This window comes from Ovis canadensis, chromosome 2 (genome assembly GCF_042477335.2).
Source record: "Ovis canadensis isolate MfBH-ARS-UI-01 breed Bighorn chromosome 2, ARS-UI_OviCan_v2, whole genome shotgun sequence".
Classification (NCBI taxonomy): domain Eukaryota; kingdom Metazoa; phylum Chordata; class Mammalia; order Artiodactyla; family Bovidae; genus Ovis; species Ovis canadensis.
In genome coordinates this window covers 215415419-215433066 of record NC_091246.1, presented here as the reverse complement: position 1 = coordinate 215433066, position 17648 = coordinate 215415419, and the positions used below count along the sequence as shown (strand labels likewise).

Genomic DNA, 17648 nt, shown 5'->3' with positions numbered 1-17648 from the left:
TTCCCTCATTGATGCAAGATGGCTGCATTAGCCCCAAAGATATGTATCCACAGCCAAAGTCAGGAAGGGAAAAAGCAGGGCACCTTGTCTGGGTCTTTTCTCCGAGGTCCCCAAGAGCACCCCATCAGCAGTCAGAACTGGGTTCCATACTGGTCCCTAAAGCAACCTCTGGCAAAGGAAAATAGGGTTACCAATTGTTTTAAACAAACCATGGCACTTTCTGTGGGGGTGGGGAGAAGCCATCTCCACACCTAAACAAAATTAGGGTTCTCTTGATAAAGAAGGGGGAGACACTCGACAGAGTAGCCAGGCGCCTGGCAGGTTCTGCCTCCGGTAGGGCTGGGCTGAAGAGATTTCTAGTCCCTTCTGCCTCTGGGTTTCTGTGATTCAGTGTTACCCAAAGATAGAGCACTTATCTTAAAATCTGGTGGCCTAAGTATGGGAGATTCTTTTATACTTAATTTCTATAGATTAATGAAACAAGAATGACAAGCTCACCATGGCAGACAGTGAGCATCATTTGAAAGCTGATGTTTGGAAATGTTTTCTGGGTTAAAAAAAGTTCATAAACACTAGAGATTATCCTTGTTAGAGAAGACAGAAAACCTCTGAATTTAAGAGGTTGAGTCTGTGATCTTCTGGTCAGGTTCACATCCAAAGAGTAAAATTGACCAGGTCTGTGTTGACTTGTACGCTATCACTGTTGCTCACAGCACAAAGAACTTAGATGGAGAAGATCCCTAGCTGTGTATCTAACGCCTACATAGCCACATATGTTACAGGTCTGTTTCTTCTAGCGCCTACACAGATACTATGTCCTTTCCCCTAAGTTTATGAAGGGAAAACAAATGGGATGTTCTCTTTCACCAACAAAGAAAGATCTCCGAAGTAGCTCATCACTTGAGCTTAGTTCATTTCTCCCAGAATGAGTTTGTTAATGACCATTGGTGAGCACTGCAGTGGCTAGCACTGTGTACCATATATAAAATGTCCAGGACCCAGCCCCTCTTTGATTCCTGTAGATCATTCTCTTCATGTTCTTTGCTGTGGGCATTTGTGGCAGTGTCATAGTTGACATGCATCCTGTTAAATTCACTTCCCTCATGTGACTCTAATGAGAACAAAGACCCCAAACTAGTTAACTTCTTCCTAGTTTCTGGCTTAAGCACGGTCAGATACTAGAATATGAAGCAAAGAGACTTGGAAAGCAAAGAGACTTGATTGATCTAGAATGTCAGAGAAGTCTTCATTGAGGAAAGAATGTTCCAGCTGAGCACTGAGGGTTGAGTATGTAGTGGAGGTGGAGATGAACATAGCCTGCGTGGGGGGTGGTCAGAGGCTAAGCCAGAACAGGACTCATAATGGACTACAAGATTATGGAGGACCTTCAAAGCCAGGCCGAGAGAATTAGCATGGTATGTTGGGCAAGAAGCACTTGGAAATTTCTTGAGAGTCAGGATTGAAAGGATATGGACTTCCTGGTGGTCCAGTGGTTGAGACTCTGAGCTTCTACTGCAGGGGACATGGGTTTGATCCTTGGTGGGGGAATTAAGATCCTGCATGCCGCTCTTGTCCTCTCTCCCTCCCTTTGCACACTTCACTCCCAGGGAGAAATAACTTCCAGGCAGCTTTAGGAGAGGAAGCAGGCGTGTATCACTCAGCCTCTGAAGGAAACGCTGATTCTGGCCTGCTCCTCTCAATGTGCTTTGCCACCCATCAGCTCTGTGTGAGCAGCCCCCTGGGAGGGGAAAGTCTGTGTTGAGTGATCTAGTGATCCACTGGATCCAGGGATCCATTGTTGCTGGTGACTCACAGGTGGAAGTGAAAGTGAAGTCACTCAGTCGTGTCCGACTCTTTGTGACCCCGTGGACTGTAGCCCATCAGGTTCCTCTGTCTATGGGATTCTCCAGGCAAGAATGCTGGAGTGGGTTGCCATTTCCTTCTCTAGGGGAATCTTCCTGACCTAGGGATTGAACCCAGGTCTCCTGCATTGCAGGCAGACGCTTTAACCACTGAGCCACCATCTGTGTAATTCTGGGATTCTGTTCATGGCTATACCCCTAACCTGTAACCTCCAGCTGGCTCATGTTCAGATTGCTATGAGTCTGACTACCCTCTATCAATCTCAGTTGGTTTGCAACTTGGGCGAAGAAGAGAGATGCTATTTACTGGGTCCGCTCAGGCCCTAAGAGTATGGAAGGATTGGTAGATGGGGTGGAAATGAGAAAACTCTGCCAGTCATCATGATGTGAAGTGATGGGACTCAAATTAGGATGACTGTGGCAAAAGAGAAAGTGGGACTTTTCTCTTTGGTGAAAAGTGAAAGTGAAAAGAGAAAGTGACTTTTCCCAGCACTGGCTCCATAAAAGAAAGTGACTTTTCTCTTTTGTGAAAGAGAAGGAACGGCTGTCCTTGGGCTGTGAGCTCTTGATAGGATCTGTCTGACTCATTTGGCATTCCCACAGATCCCAGCAGAGTCCTTTGTGCGTGCATCCAACAAGTGCTTATGGAGCCAGTGTGGCTAATATGGGGGTGAGAGGGACATCCAGGTCCTTGTCTTCAAGGAGCAGCGGTTCTTTGAAAGAAATAAAAGAAGGTCGTAAGATAAGAGACTGAGAGGGGCCCTTTAGCTGAGGTGCTGAGAGGCAGTGGCCTCACTGAGGATGGCACCTTTGAGGTGAAAAGCTGAGGAGATGAAGACGTCAGTGGAGCTGGGGGGAGGTATTCCAGAGAGAGGACACAGCAGCTCCAGAGTCCTCAAGGCCAGAAAGCACTCAGCTCGTTCAAAAAACACAGGAGGCTTTTGGCTGGAGTTAGAGAAGAAATGTGAGATGGTGCGAGGTGAGGTCAGAGCAGTAGTCAGAGGCCAGACTGTGCAGGACAGAAAGCAGAGACATTGGAAGCATCTAGAATCTGGAGGAAGGAGACAGATTGAGGCGTAGGAGATGCAGGTGCAAGTAAGTACTTTGGAATAGAATAGACACAATATACTTCGGGATATTAGAAGACAAGAGGAGAAGAGATCCGTAGAGGGGTAATTTTCAGATGTAATAGAGGAAGAGATTCTGAAGAAAGGGAGATTCCACCTTCAGAGTGGAGGTGGAAGGGCTCGCTTTTCCTGGTCTTCTTTTGAGACCAGAAGCTGAAGTAGGAAACAAATCGATTGAATTCTTAAGATGTGTCAGGCGTCATTCTGAGAATTACTGATCTCTTCTTCATAATAATACAATGAGGTAGGTACTATTATGCATGCATGCTAAGTCGCTTCAGTCATGTCTGACTCTTTGCAACCCTATGGATTGTAGCCCACCAGACATTATAGCCCATCCCAGCCCACCGTGGGATTCTCCAGGCAAGGGTATTGGGAGTGGGTTGCCATGCCCTGTTTCAGGGGATGTTCCTGACCCAGGGATCGCACCCACATCTCTTACGTCTCCTGCAGGAGGATTCTTTAGCAGGCGGATTCTTTACCACTAGCACCACCTGGGAAGCACAGGTGCTATTATAGCCCCATTATAAAGATGATAAAACTGAGACTTGGGTTACGCCATTTGTCCAGGGTTACCCAGACATTTAGGACAGAATTATGATATAAACTTCAGCCAGTTGGCTTAACCACCTGTGGTCTTACACTTGTATAGTACATTGGTTAGTGTAATGTTGAAGTGAAGCCAAGTAAAATATATATAAAGGCCCTCCCTCTGGTGTACATAGAAAGAGATGGTAGAATTTGGAGTTTGAAAGACTAAAGAAGGTGTGGAAAATTTGTTCTGGGATTGTGTTTGAGATCCATGAAATGAATAAAAGAATGAATTGTCTGGATTAAAGCAATAAAAGAAGTTGAACATGAATTTATGTTTGACCAGTGCTCTGGTCTGAATATTTGCATCCTCCAAAATTCATACGTTAAACTTCTGGCCCCAGAAGTGATGGAATTAGGAGGGGGCTTTGTGGGGTGCTTATTAGGATGTGAGGGTGGGGCCCTCTTTTCACATTTATTAGTCTTGTTATATGAACTTAAATGTTTCCTTTAAATTTGCCCAGATAATTTTGGTTTGGAATATTGTCAGCACAAAGGCTTTTGAGTTCTTCGAAAACATTATAGTGTTGCTCTTTGTCTTTCATTCTGAACTACTGCCTGATCTTTGGGAGTCCTATTCTTAGGACTTCATTCCTTGTCTTGACTCAGGCCATTCAGACTTTCTTGGTAAACTAAATGTTTACCTAAATGTTTCATTAACTGTGATCTGAGACATGCATTTTTAAAAAAAACATGGTTTTTAAAAACAAAATTGCATAAAGTGACCAAAATGGAAGCACATTTTGTTTAATTACATATGGTAATATATGTGAATAAGTCTCACTATTATTTATATTATTATTACATATATATATAATGTCTAAAAGCTTAATATCAGATACTCTACAGTCTGGGCAGAAGGATTATGAGTGCTGGAATGTGGAGGCAGAAACTTTTTTTACCTTTCTTATTGATTTTCTTGGAATATTACATAATTTAATACATATTTGATGAGTGTGAAATAGTATCTGAAATATGAGTCACCAAGGTGGTATAGCCATTGAGCCTTGTGGCTTCAGGGGAGGACAGCTGTGTTCAACTAGAGGGGATAAGGAAAGGCCTCGGGAAGAAGTGAGATTTTATAGTAGCCCTTACATATGAGGAAAACTTGGACAAGAAGAGATTCAAGGAAATCTAGGCGGGGGTGTACAGTGAGAGAGAATCCATGGTTGGGAGGGGCCAGTAGTAAAAGTCACCGCAAGTCCCCTGTCTGGAGTGTGGGTAGTGGAGGAGAGTGGCTATGGCGTGTGGAAGGCCCCTGGAGAAATTCATAACAGAGGGATCAGACTAATATCCTCTGACCCTCCTAATCAATCTCCACATCCGTACAAGAAGGACAATCACCTGTAGCATATTCTCACAAAAAAAGAAGAGCACCTACCTGGACCTTGAGATCTATATAGCAGTTGACAGTAAACCTAGGAAACAGGAGCATTTGAACAATACCCTGAGGATACATTCAGCCAAATCCAGGCTGTGCGAAATTCTACAGGACAAAGGAACTAATTTCTTCAATAAATTGTTGCTGTTCAGTTGCTAAGTTGTGTCCGACTCTTGTGACCCCATGGACTGTAGCCTGCCAGGCTCCTCTGTCCATGGGATTTCCCAGGCAAGAATACTGGAGTAGGTTGCCATTTCCTCCTCTGGGGGATCTTCCTGACCCAGTGATTGAACCTGCATCTCCTGCATTGGCAGGAAGATTCTTTACTTCTGAGCCACTAGAGAAGCCCAAAATATATGCCATGACAGAGAGAAAGAGGGAATTGTTACAGATTTAAAGAAACTTAAAAGACCTATCGCAACTGTATGGATCACAAACAAGCTGTGGAAAATTCTTAGAAAGATGAGGATACCACACCACCTTACCTGCCTCCTGAGAAACCTGTATGCAGGTCAAGAAGCAAGAGTTAGAACCAGGCATGGAACAATGGACTGGTTCAAAACTGGAAAAGAGTATGTCAAGGCTGTATATTGTCACCCTGCTTATTTAACTTCTATACAGAGTACATCATGCAAAATGCCAGCCTGGATGAAGCACAAGCTGGAATCAAGATTGCTGGGAGAAATATCAATAACCTCAGATATGCAGATGACACCACCCTTATGGCAGAAAGCGAAGAGAAACTAAAGAGCCTCTTGATGAAGGTGAAAGAGGAGAGTGAAAAAGCTGACTTAAAACTCAACATTCAAAAAATGAAGATCATGGCTTCTGGTCCCATCACTTCATGGCAAATAGATGGGGAAACAATGGAAACAGTGATAGACTTTATTTTCTTGGTCTCCAAAATCACTGCAGATGGCACCTGCAGCCATGAAATTAAAAGACACTTGCTCCTTGAAAGAAAAGCTATGACAAACCTAGACAGCATATTAAAAAGCAGAGACATTACTTTGCTACAAAGTTACATATAGTCAGAGCTATGGTTTTTCCAGTAGTCATGTATGGATATGAGAGTTGGACCATAAAGAAAGCTTTGCTCCAAAGAATTGATGCTTTTAAACTATGGTGTTGGAGAAGACTCTTGAGAGTCTCTTGGACAGCAAGGAGATCATACCAGTCAATCTTAAAGGAAATCAACCCTGAATATTCATTGGAGGGACTGATCCTGAGGCTGAAGCTCCCATACTTTGGCCACCTGATACAAAGAATCGACTCATTGGAAAAGACCCTGATGTTGGGAGGGGCTTCCTTGATAGCTCAGTTGGTAAAGAATCTGCCTGTAATGCAGGAGATCACGGTTCGATTCCTGGGTCGGAAAGATCCACTGAAAAAGGGATAGGCTACCCACTCCAGTATTCTTCGGCTTCCCTTGTGGCTCAGCTGGTAAAGAATCTGCCTGCAGTGGAGGAGACCTGGGTGCAGTCCCTGGGTTGGGAAGATCCTGTGGAGAAGGGAAAGGCTACCCACTCCAGTATTCTGGCCTGGAGAATTCCATGGACTATACAGTATACAGTATACTATACTGTATAGTCCATGGAGTCGCAAGTAGTTGGACATGACTCAGTGACTTTCAGTTTCACTTTTACGGATGCTGGGAAAGATTGAAGGCAGGAAGAGAAGGCGACAACAGAGGATGAGATGGTTGGATGACATCACCGATTCAACGGACATGAGTTTGAACAAGCTCTGGGAGATGGTGAAGGACAGGGAAACCTGTTGTGCTGCAGTCTATGTGGGCAAAAAGAATCAAGACATGACTGCGCAACTGAACAACATAAAGACCTGTCAACCAAATCAATGTGTAAACCTAAATCGAACAAATCATCTATATAAAGAAATTTTTTGAGATAATCTGGGAAAATGAGATACAGACTGGGTATTAGGTAAGGAATTATTAATGTTTGGGGCATGAAAATGGTCTGATATATGTTGTAAAGTTCTTATTATCTGTTAGATTGGAGGTATAGCCTGAAGTGTTGACATTAGTAATGATGAAATGTCTGCAATTTGCTTTCAAAAATATTCCAGCAAACACACACACACAAAGCATGAGTTGGAGAGGAGACAGTAGCAGAAACTTGGTGATTTTTAAAAATGAATTAATTTTAATTGGAAGCTAATTACTTTATAGTATTGTGGTGGTTTTTGCTATACGTCGAAATGAGTCAGGCATGGGTGTACATGTGTCCCCATCCAGAACCCTCCTCCCACCTCCTTCCCCATCCCACCCTTCTAGGTTGTCCCAGTGCACCAGCTTTGAGTGCCCTGTTTCATGCATTGAACTTGGACTCTATTTCACATATGGTAATATACATATTTCAGTGCTAATCTCTCAAATCATCCCACCCTCACCTTCTCCCACAGAGTCCAAAAGTCTGTTCTTCATATCTGTGTCTCTTTTGCTGTCTTGCATATAGGGTAGTCATTACCATCGTTCTAAATTCCATATATACGCTTTAATATACTGTATTGGTGTTTTTCTTTCTGACTTACTTCACTCTGTGTAATAGGCTCCAGTTTCATCTACCTCGTTAAAACTGATTCAAATGCATTCTTTTTAATGGCTGAATAATATTCCATTTTGTATATGTACCACAACTTTATTATCCATTCATCTGCTGATGGACACCTAGGTTGCTTCCATGTCCTGGCTATTGTAAACAGCGCTGTAATGAACACTGGGGTACACGTGTCTCTTTCAATTCTGGTGTGCTCGGTGTGTATGCCCAGCTGTGGGATTGCTGGGTCGTATGGCAGTTCTATTTCCAGTTTTTTAAGGAATCTCCACACTGTTCTCCATAGTGGCTGTACCAGTTTGCATTCCTACCAATAGTGTGGAAGCTTGGTGATTTTTTTAGACTGAGGGTTGGGTCCATAGGAAAATGTGTTATGGTCAACCTAAGGAGTTTGAACTTTATCATGTAGGACTAGGAAACTTATGCAGGGTTTTAGGCTGATGAGGAGGCATGAGAAGGGTTATAAGCCGCCCAGAAAGGTTTCCCTGGTAACTGAGTGGGACATGGCGGGTGGGGAGGAGGACTCACAATGGGAGCCCATTTAAAATCTTGATTAAGATGGTGGCTATGAGAATGGAAACTTTTTTTTTTTTTGAGAACAGAGAGAGGAAATAATGGCAAAAGAGGAACTCTTTGGTGGTTTGGCAGTACAGAAGTGAATCAGGTGCATAAGGAAATCCCCTTTTCCTCTTTAGTCAGTGGCAATTTTTATCCTTAAGCTACTGCTCTGAGTCGTATGGGACAAGGGGAGCGAAAAGGGATCTTTGTTGAGGAGGAACTGAGCCACGTCTTCATAACTGGCCACAGTGGAAAGCAGTGGGGAAACAGAATTCTCAGGTTCTTTTTGTTTATGTTTTTGTCTTGTTTCTTGCTCTTTTTCACGAGAGAACTAGTCTCTTGTAGTTTCAGTATGAAATTTATAGATACAGTGATTCATTTTGATTGCCTTTCTGTTTTCATTGGGGAAATGGTGATAATCTTTGTCAGAGGTTCTACCTGAATCATTTATGATATTAGTTAAGACAGAGATAATAGTGTTCATTTGTGAAATGGGATACTTTAGAAAAATGTAGGTGATGAATGATATGGTCTGGGGAAGTAAAAATTGACCTATGGTAAATTAATGGAAGCTGAGATTAAGTGTATAACTTCTGATTTGTCAATAGCAGAAATATTCAAGATAAACTTTAGATTCAGCAGAAAGTAACAGCAAGGGATTAAAGAGAAATGGTAGTTCTCCAGCCCTCTACAGTCAACGATAATTCATACTTTGCACACAACATACCAATAAGGTTTGATATAAACAGGCCCTCCAGAAAGGAATACACTCTGAGAATAGTTTTTTTTTTTTAATCACATCTGTTCTCTTCTTTTTCAAGAAATTACACTACAAACTGCAGTCTATAAGGATGGGTCATATCCTATGATTAACCCCCCTCTTCTCTTTCTCAGTTAAACATACCTATTTAGAGAGGGCTGAGCTGAGGTAGGAAGGAAATATTGAAACACTATGCATTCTTTACCTTATTCTGCAGCAAGAAGGTAGGGGAACTTTTGAGACTCCCTACTAGACTTCCATTCAGTCCACCCAATCTGGCATCTGTTCTCCTAGCTTATAAAGGCTTCCTAGGTGGCTCAGTGGTAAAGAACCCGCCTGCCAGTGTAAGAGACGTGGGTTCAATCCCTGGGTCAGGAAAATCCCCTGGAGGAGAAAATGGCAACCTGCTCCTGTGTTCTTGCCTGGAGAATCCCATGGACAGAGGAGCCTGGAGGGCTACAGTTCATGAGGTTGCAAAGAGTCAGACACGACTGAATGACTGAGCACGCTTATACAATCAGAAAGGAGCGAGGTGTGCTTCTGGTTTAGGTCCAGTTAAAGTTAGAATTTCTAATTTGTGGTAGCTGTTGTAAAAAGCTCTTGGGAGGAGAGAAAAGGAGAGGAAATTTCCTAGCTAAAAGCAAGAGAGATGGCTTTTCTTTTGCTCAGGAATGTGTAGCTGAGCTGTTGGGCCTCAGAAGGGATGGGGATGGAAGCGTGGTTATGGGTCTTGTTATGGGAAAGGTTGACCTGTCATCGGCGCCTGATGGAAATGAGAGGGAGGAGGCCACAGCAGTGTGTCTAACAGCACTGCCTCTCTTCTTGCATCATCGGAAAAGAAAGATAACCTGAGAATAGTCTTCCATTATCTCTCTCTACAAAGGGATTAGTGCGGGTTGCAAGAAATTAATGGCTTTTGAATTAGCACAGAAATACTAATGAATGTCAGGACTGGAGATGTAAAGTAGGTGAAATTAGCTTTTCTCCGCCGCATTTCTCTCCTTTTCTCTTTTGGTTTGCTATTTTAAGATCTAGATCTGTGTTACTCTTTTTTTCTCCTCCATCCAAGATCAGAAATCCTACCCCTTTGGGAATGTGATTTGTCTTCTTTAGGGAGTGACTCAGTTTATGACTGTCTCCGATGTGTCAGCAAAAAGGTTGAGAAACATCTCAGAAATGAAAAACTTGGCTAGGGAGGAGAGCTACCTCATTTTCACGCCCAATGAAAGTATCAGGACACCTCCCAAGTGACAGTCCCCTTTTATTAAAGTATGACCTCTGTATCTGTGGCAGCTAATCATTAATTAAAGATGGCATGACCAGTTGAACTTGTGGGGAAGAGAAGGGAAGGGAGTTAGACCTACTATATGCTGGGCATTATGCTAGAAGCTTTGTGTTCTAGAAGCTTTATTTCTATTCTGACTTTTACTAAGTACCCACTATGTACTAGACATTGCGCTGTGCCCCGTGACATAAGGATGACAGGACAGACCTCGCCCCTGTCCTCTGTGGAGCTGATAGTCCAGTAGGGAAGACACGCTTCTTTAAAAGCATCAACATTTATTTTGTTTGTTCAGATATTTAAATAAATTATTATAATACAGCCTGAGAAGAGCCCATTAGAAGAGAATATATAGTAAGGATCCCTGATTCTGACCCAGGGGTGTGTGTAGGCAGACTAGGGGGTGGGGTTGGGGGAGTCAGGGCAGACTCCTTCTAGAAGAGAGGATCCTTGAGTGATGGGTAAGTGTATGGTAGCCGGTGGAAGTGGCAAAAGGGGCATTGCAAGCGAAGCGAATAGCGTAAGCAGGTTCAGAGAGGGGAGAAAACAGCTATCCAAGCAGACACCTAAGAAGTAAGCTAGTTGAGTCATGTCTGGAGAACTGGTTATGAGCCAGAAGGCCCCTGGCCTGGCCTTGAAGACTGATGGGAGTGTCTGAGAATCAGGAGTTTGTGAGCAGCACGCATCATGCTCTGTTCTTTGCACTGGCCCTTCCTGTCTCTGCCAACCTAAAGAAAGATGAGTATTGTCAGGGAGTTAGGTCAAGTGGCAGGAGGAGCATTCTTTCTCATATTTGGTGCTTTGTAGAACACTGGGCTTCCCTGGTGGCACAGTGGTAAAGTATCTGCCTGCCAATGCAGGAGACACGGGTTCAATCCCTGGGTCGGGAAGATCCTGTGGAGAAGGAAATGGCAACCCACTCCAGTATTCTTGCTGTAGAAATCCCATGGACAGAGGAGAGAGCCTGGTGGGCTACAGTCCATAGAGGTCGAAAAGAGTCAGACATGACTGAGTGACTAACCAAGAACAAAAGAACGTTACCTAGAAAACAAGAAATTCTGGCAAAAAGCGGTTGTTTCATGGGCCCGCAGAGCATAATCCCAGTCATTCCAGTGTTTCTGTTTTCTGAACAGGCTTCTGCCTGTCTGATTGACAGCGGACCCCCAGCCGCCCAGTAGTTAACTTTTGCAGTCAGGATTCCACCCTAGGTAAGTTCTTCAGATATGAGGGTTTCCCTCAATTACATCTTGTTGATTAGACACTCTCTTGGAATTTTTACTACCTCTGTTTAATATTGTGTTTGGTTTGAGCCAGCAGGTTAGGCTGATCTGTTTGTTTTCTGGCACCCGCCTTGTCATCTCACTCAGTTCATTCATGTTCATGGATTAATATGTTACTTCTTTTTTTCTTTTCCTTGCTTTCTAGAACACAAGCCAGCATTCCCGAACATCCTGAAGAAGGGTTACCTGGAGATTCGGAAGGACCATGACAGTTACTGGCAAAGCTGTTACGCCGAGCTCTCCCCCTACAGCTTATACTTCTACAGCCTCGACAGCAGTGGGAATCAGAACCTCTATGCCACGTACCAGCTGTCCCACTTCCAGAGCATATCCGTTCTGGGAAACCTTGAGGCCAGGCTGGTGGACACCGTCCTGTATGACAACACTCAACTGCAGCTAAAGGCAGAGTCGCCGTGGGAGGCTTTGGACTGGGGGCAGAAGCTCTGGGAAGGCGTGCACGCTGCTGCACCAGCCTACATGGGCCGGCCGGGAGAGCTGGCCGACTCCCCAGGGCTTGGCCATCACATTGACTGTCCACAGAATCATTGTTTACAGAAGAAATCCCGTGAGCTGCTCATGCCATCCCCTGTGCTGGATAGCCCCAAACAGTATCAAAACATTCTCAAATCTGGGACGCTGTACAGGCTGACCATGCAGAACAACTGGAAAGCATTTACATTTGTGCTGAGCAGGACCTGCCTGATGGCCTTTCCGCCGGGCAAGCTGGACGAGGACCCCCTGCTGAGCTACAACGTGGACGTGTGTCTGGCCGTCCAACTGGACCACCTGGACGACTGTGATTCTTGCTTTCAAGTCATTTTCCCCCAAGACGTCCTCCGCCTCCGTGCTGAGACGCGGCAGAGGGCTCAGGAGTGGATGGAGGCACTGAAAACAGCTGCCAACGCGGCAAGGAGTTCAGAACAGAACCTGCAGGTCACGCTGAGGACCAAACCTAGGGATCAGATGGGTGGGCACGAACTCAGGAAGAGCAAACGCCAGTCAGTGACCACTAGCTTCCTTAGTATCCTGACGACTTTGTCTCTGGAACGAGGGCTCACTGCTCAGAGTTTCAAATGTGCAGGTATGAAACAACATTTCAGCCTAAAACTCATTCAAGAACAAAATCCTAAATCCCGCAAATGCAATTCACTTGAAAAATCCCTTTGAGAAGCCAGTTCCTGATACCTCTTGAATCTCACTTAGTCGTGTCCAACTCTTTGTGATCCCATGGACTGTAGCCCACCAGGCTCCTCTGTCCATAGGATTTCTCAGGCTAGAATACTGGAATGAGTAGCCATTCCGTTCTCCAGGGAATCTTCCCAACCAGGGATCGAACCCGGCTCTCCCATGTTGCAGGCAGATTCTTTACCATCTGAGCCACCAGGGAATCCCCTCCTTTAAGGAGTTTGCTATATTAAACCATCTATCCATCTTCATGCCATGCTGATGAAGTAAGTAGAAGCAGCTGTGATCTACCCACTGAATCAAAATGACTCGGCTGCAGCATAAGCAGGCTAGAATGTAGACTTCCTGAGTCTGCTGTGATTCCATTTCCTCTGCCTTCTTAAATCAAGGTCACTGGGAATGTAGATGTCACAGACTGTCTCCTAAGAGACATCTATGCCCAGAGCTGACTGCTGGCATTCCTTAGGTAAGGAAAGCATCCATAGTCAGTAACTGTCATTGATCATGACCTTGTCAGATTCTGTTAAGGAAGACTCCAGAAAGTCAGCTTTGACAGAGAACCTGGAGGTGGCCAAGTGCAGGGTGATGATGAAGCAGCAGGTGACCTCTGAGTCACGATGGGCTGGACCCTCATCCTCGGGACTCCTGGGGCTGCCAGAACTGCTGTGGAGGGTGAGACCCAAGGTGGAGGCCAAGGCCCAGTCATCTGGAAGTCCTTAAAACCCTATTATTGCTTCTCTCCCCTACTCACCATTCCTCTCACCTTCCCGCAAACAGTAAACCAGAAAGCACACATCCCTCACTAAACCAAGTCTGTATATCTCCTATGAGCAAAATCAAATTATTTCCCTTTCACTGTACATGCTTGTGTGCTCAGACATGTCCGACTCTTTGTGACTCCGTGGACCATAGCCTGCCAAGCTCCTCTGTCCATGGGATTTTCTAGGCAAGAATACTGGAGTGGGTTGCCGTTTCCTACTCCAGGGGATCTTACCAACCCAGGGATCAAACCCATGTCTCTTGTGTTTCCTGCATTTGCACGTGGGTTCTTTACCAGCTGTGCCACCTGGCAAGCCTTTCCCTTTGACTAAACACCATGCAATTTGTCACAAGAAATTTACCATGGAGGTAGCTTTAACTGGAAGCCTGATTTGGAAAATTTCGATTCAGGTGTATCAGGTTTAAGTACATTGTTTAAAAATGAACAAGAAACCTACCACCAGTCAAGAACAGATTTTCAGTTTCATGCCCCTTCCTGCATTCAGAAAAGCCAAATAGTGGTGGCACAGTGAACCTTTGAACTTAGCTTAGTTATGATGGTTGCCTCTTCTGTTGAAAAATAATTTACTCAAAGCAGGGATTAAGTGAATCATCTGTGCTTTGTCTGGAGGGCCTTAGGAGCTTGGGAGCAGACACTTGCAGGGTGGGCTGAGAGAGACCCGCAACTCCGAGCCGGTAAAGAAGCCACACTAGGCGAGGTGCACACGTCTGCAAGCTTGTGTGACCTTGTACTAAGTCAGCCAGCTACATTTGGAAAAGGTTTTTGAAATAAGGAGATGCTGGTTTTAGCATGGTTTTTAGAAACTATTGACATTGCAGTGTCTTCATATACTAGTGCATATATTGTATTTCAGAGTTCAGCCAGTCAATAATAATTTATGAGTGCTTGCTCTATGGATGCGCTGGAATTGGGGCACACTCCTGTGGCTTTAGACTGCTGAGGAGGGCAACAAATCTGCTGTGTTATTGGAATCGGGGAGAACAGCTCAGCTTCATTTTCAAGGTGGAGACCGGAGTATGGATCGGGAACTTCCTAGTAAAAGAGGGAAGAAAAGCCTCAGGTGTTACACAAAATGATCCCTTTGTGGCCTTCTACTTCACCTTCCTGTCCTGAGTTTGCTTCCTGATGGAGTGTGCCCTGCATACACCTTGTGCTACCTGAGCAGCATCTCTGATACCTAGAGGAAGGAGAAATACAGGCAGAGGGTACCGTTCAGCAGGTATACCACATCTGGCAGTTGGAGAAAGGAGAACAGGAAAAAGGCATAGAAAGGTGAGTGGAAGGGACAGGGAGAAGGAAGCTAAGTGAAAAAGAGTACGGAAAGGATCACGTGATGGGCTGGGATAGGACCTGGAGCAGCTTCTTTGTGTGTGCCTGCTAGGTTGCTTTAGTCATGTCTGATTCTTTGCGACCGTATGGATTGTAGCCAGGCTTCTCTGTCCATGGGATTCTCCAGGCAAGAATACTGGGGTGGGTTGCTGTGCCCTCCTTCAGGGGATCTTCCCAACTCAGGGATCAAGCCCGAGTCTCTTATGTGTCCTGCCTTGGCAGGCAGGTTCTTTACCACTAGCGCCACCTGGAAAGCCCCAGAGCACCTGCTTTAGGGTCCGTGTTTTAGGATGCCACCCTTTGCTGTGTGAATCGGGAGCCCACTGATTGGCCGTCTGGAGAATAGGCTGTGGATGGTGGTAATAGGTACCCCGGAGACAGGGTAAGGTAGTCTGAGAGTCCTTTGCTCTGCTCGACTTTTACCTTCTTGCTTTTGGTTTGGTGTACTAATGGGGCACAAGTAGCTTTCTCATTTGGTGTGGGAAGAAGTCAGTCCTAATTTGTGCAGTGTGGCTGAATTCTCAAGTAAAATGTTTAATTTCATTTCACGTCCCCTCTTCCATCAGAAACAGCTATGCTCAGTTGCTCTGTGGTACACGTGGGTTATGCGTGGCTTTCCATTTTCCTAAATACCTGTGCCCAGAATACTGGTTTCCTATCTCAGATAGGCATACTCCATCTCCTGTAGAGGGCAGAGTCTCAAAAGAAAAAGGCCCAAACTTAGTAAGCAAACCTCTGAATGTTGTTTTAAGTTACTTAGGAGGCTGTTCCTTATATCAAAGATTATTAGAGCAGATGGAACTTGAAAAATTGATCTATGTTTCTCACAAACACAGTTAATCTAAACCAGCTGTTTGTGCGTTTAGTCCTTGTGTCCCCTAGCTTTTCATCTTCATAAAAACATGCGTTCAGTGAGAGAGCTGGTTGCAAGGCATGTTTACCTTCCAAGCTGTCAAAAAGTCCAATAAACTGTTTTTAGTTGAATCTTGGCTTTCTTTATCATTTTGGGGAGAAGCTAATTCACAGTATTTCACTGTTTAAGTGAGCTTCTTTAGACTACAAGGACTTATGTCCACTTGGTCCCTCCTCCTTTAAATATTCCTAATGAATTAACAGTGAAAGATTGCACTGAGCAGGTCTTCATCATGATGTCATTTGGTTGCTATTCGGGGGAGCCACAGATGTTGGCTTTTAAATCTACAAAATAGTGCAGTTGGCCTCATTTCACTGAATACTTTCTGTAGGTGAAGAATTTTCTATATCCTTTTTAGAAACTTAGAGAGCCCCAGCAGAGAAAATGGACCCTGACCATCCCCAAATGCCTGAGGTTACGGTTTTGAAAATACATGCTTGCACATAACTGTTTATTTCTTAACGTGTGCTTGAACTTTTTATAGTTATGTTTGATTATGTGTGGTTTGTTACATGGCTCCCTCTCCAGCTCCATGGATGCTAGGAAACCCAGCTACAGTGGTCTTCCTGCTAGTCTGTAACCTATTCTTGCTCATTCATGGATCCAAGGCCCTTACACATGCTCTTCCTTCTTTCTGAGAACGTGCCTTTGAAAATTAAATTCTTCCATTCATTCCGCCATTTATTGTGTGCCCAGTTTCTGACCACATGCCTGAACCTCAGATGTACCTGGAGGAGTCAGTGGTCCCTGCCCTCAGGGAACTTGCAGTCTCCTAGGGAAACCAACGTTAACCGGATTCATCACCAATGCCAAATGGTAAACTGGGGAAGCGAGGCCCACAGGTCAGATTTGGGAGCTGTCAGAGTGGTGCCAAGTGGAAGTCTATGAAACTGCAAACATTGTGTCTTTTCTGACCAACAAAAAAGGGCAGTTTGATAAGGTTGAACTTCATGTTTGACCCTGAAGTCCCAGAAGGTTCCTGGGCAAAGGAGCACATGAGGAAAGTGGTATTTAGGAACAATTAATTTGCTAGTGCTTTAGTACAACTTTACAGAAGCACTTTAGCAGAAAGTAAGGAATGCTTCTTTAATGAAGTCACTGGTTGGGATTCAAAATTATGTTTGGCAGTAGGGCATCTTTAGTGTTAAAATATTAATGCTAAAACAAATGACTGTGCGGCTTATTAAAATATTTATGGGTATGTACCGGTAAGTGGTTCTAAATGAGGTCATTCACAAAATGCTGTATAAATTTGATTCTAAAGCAGTAGCACAGTTTTCTTCAGGAATTAGAAAACGTGTACATACCTATTTCCCCTCAACAGATACTTGGTTTCCTGGCAGTAATATATACAGATATTTTTCCTGTAATTTCCCAACAATCAAGAAACATAGCAGTTGAGTGTTATGATAAAAGAGCCCAGAGCCTTGTTTATAGATGTGGCAAGAGATGGCAACGCTCACGTCTCGAAGCGTCTTCAGTTCAGTTCAGTTTGCAATCGGATGGCCCACTGTGGGGCAGTGTTCTCGATTGTGAACCGAAATTGAAAATGTTAACAGAAGAAACAGCAAGAGAAACAGTGATCTGAGGAGACCCCCCCACCATTTCGCACTGTCAGTTTTTATGGCTTTACTCCTTGGGTTGCTGTCTAACCTCTTAGGACTGCTGTTGGTGATTACATCTCTCTGGCATTAAGAGCTTTTTGCTTTCCTTTTCTCTACCCCCCTAGACCTTGGGAGGGGTAAGCCCAAGGGGTGGTGGTGGGGGGGGGAGTTTTGCTGTGAATTCTTCAGCCATTTAGTGCAAATTCCTGTAATTACCGGCATTGTGTCCTCTCTGAATGGCACATAATACAGCAGAAGCCATTCCTAATTGAGACCTTACAGGAGGTACAAATCCTCTCTTTGTTCAGCCTGACAAATTAGTGCCAGAAAGTGGCAGGGTCCGAGTGGAAATCAAAGGCAAGAAACACAAAGATGGAACTTAAGGCTACAGTAATAACCCTCTCTTGTCCTGAAGGGAA

The 17648-nt window shown here is 44.4% G+C and overlaps 1 protein-coding gene across 4 annotated transcripts in view; it reads left to right on the top strand.

Moving 5' to 3' along the window:
• The window catches only part of PLEKHM3 (pleckstrin homology domain containing M3), a 208537-nt gene that overhangs the window by 38033 nt on the left and 152856 nt on the right, over positions 1 to 17648 (top strand). For all 4 annotated transcript variants that reach the window (XM_069578165.1, XM_069578166.1, XM_069578162.1 and 1 more), the window contains one exon: positions 11563 to 12498. In XM_069578165.1, the coding sequence (XP_069434266.1) occupies positions 11563 to 12498 (936 nt within the window). The remainder of the gene's footprint in view (positions 1 to 11562; positions 12499 to 17648) is intronic.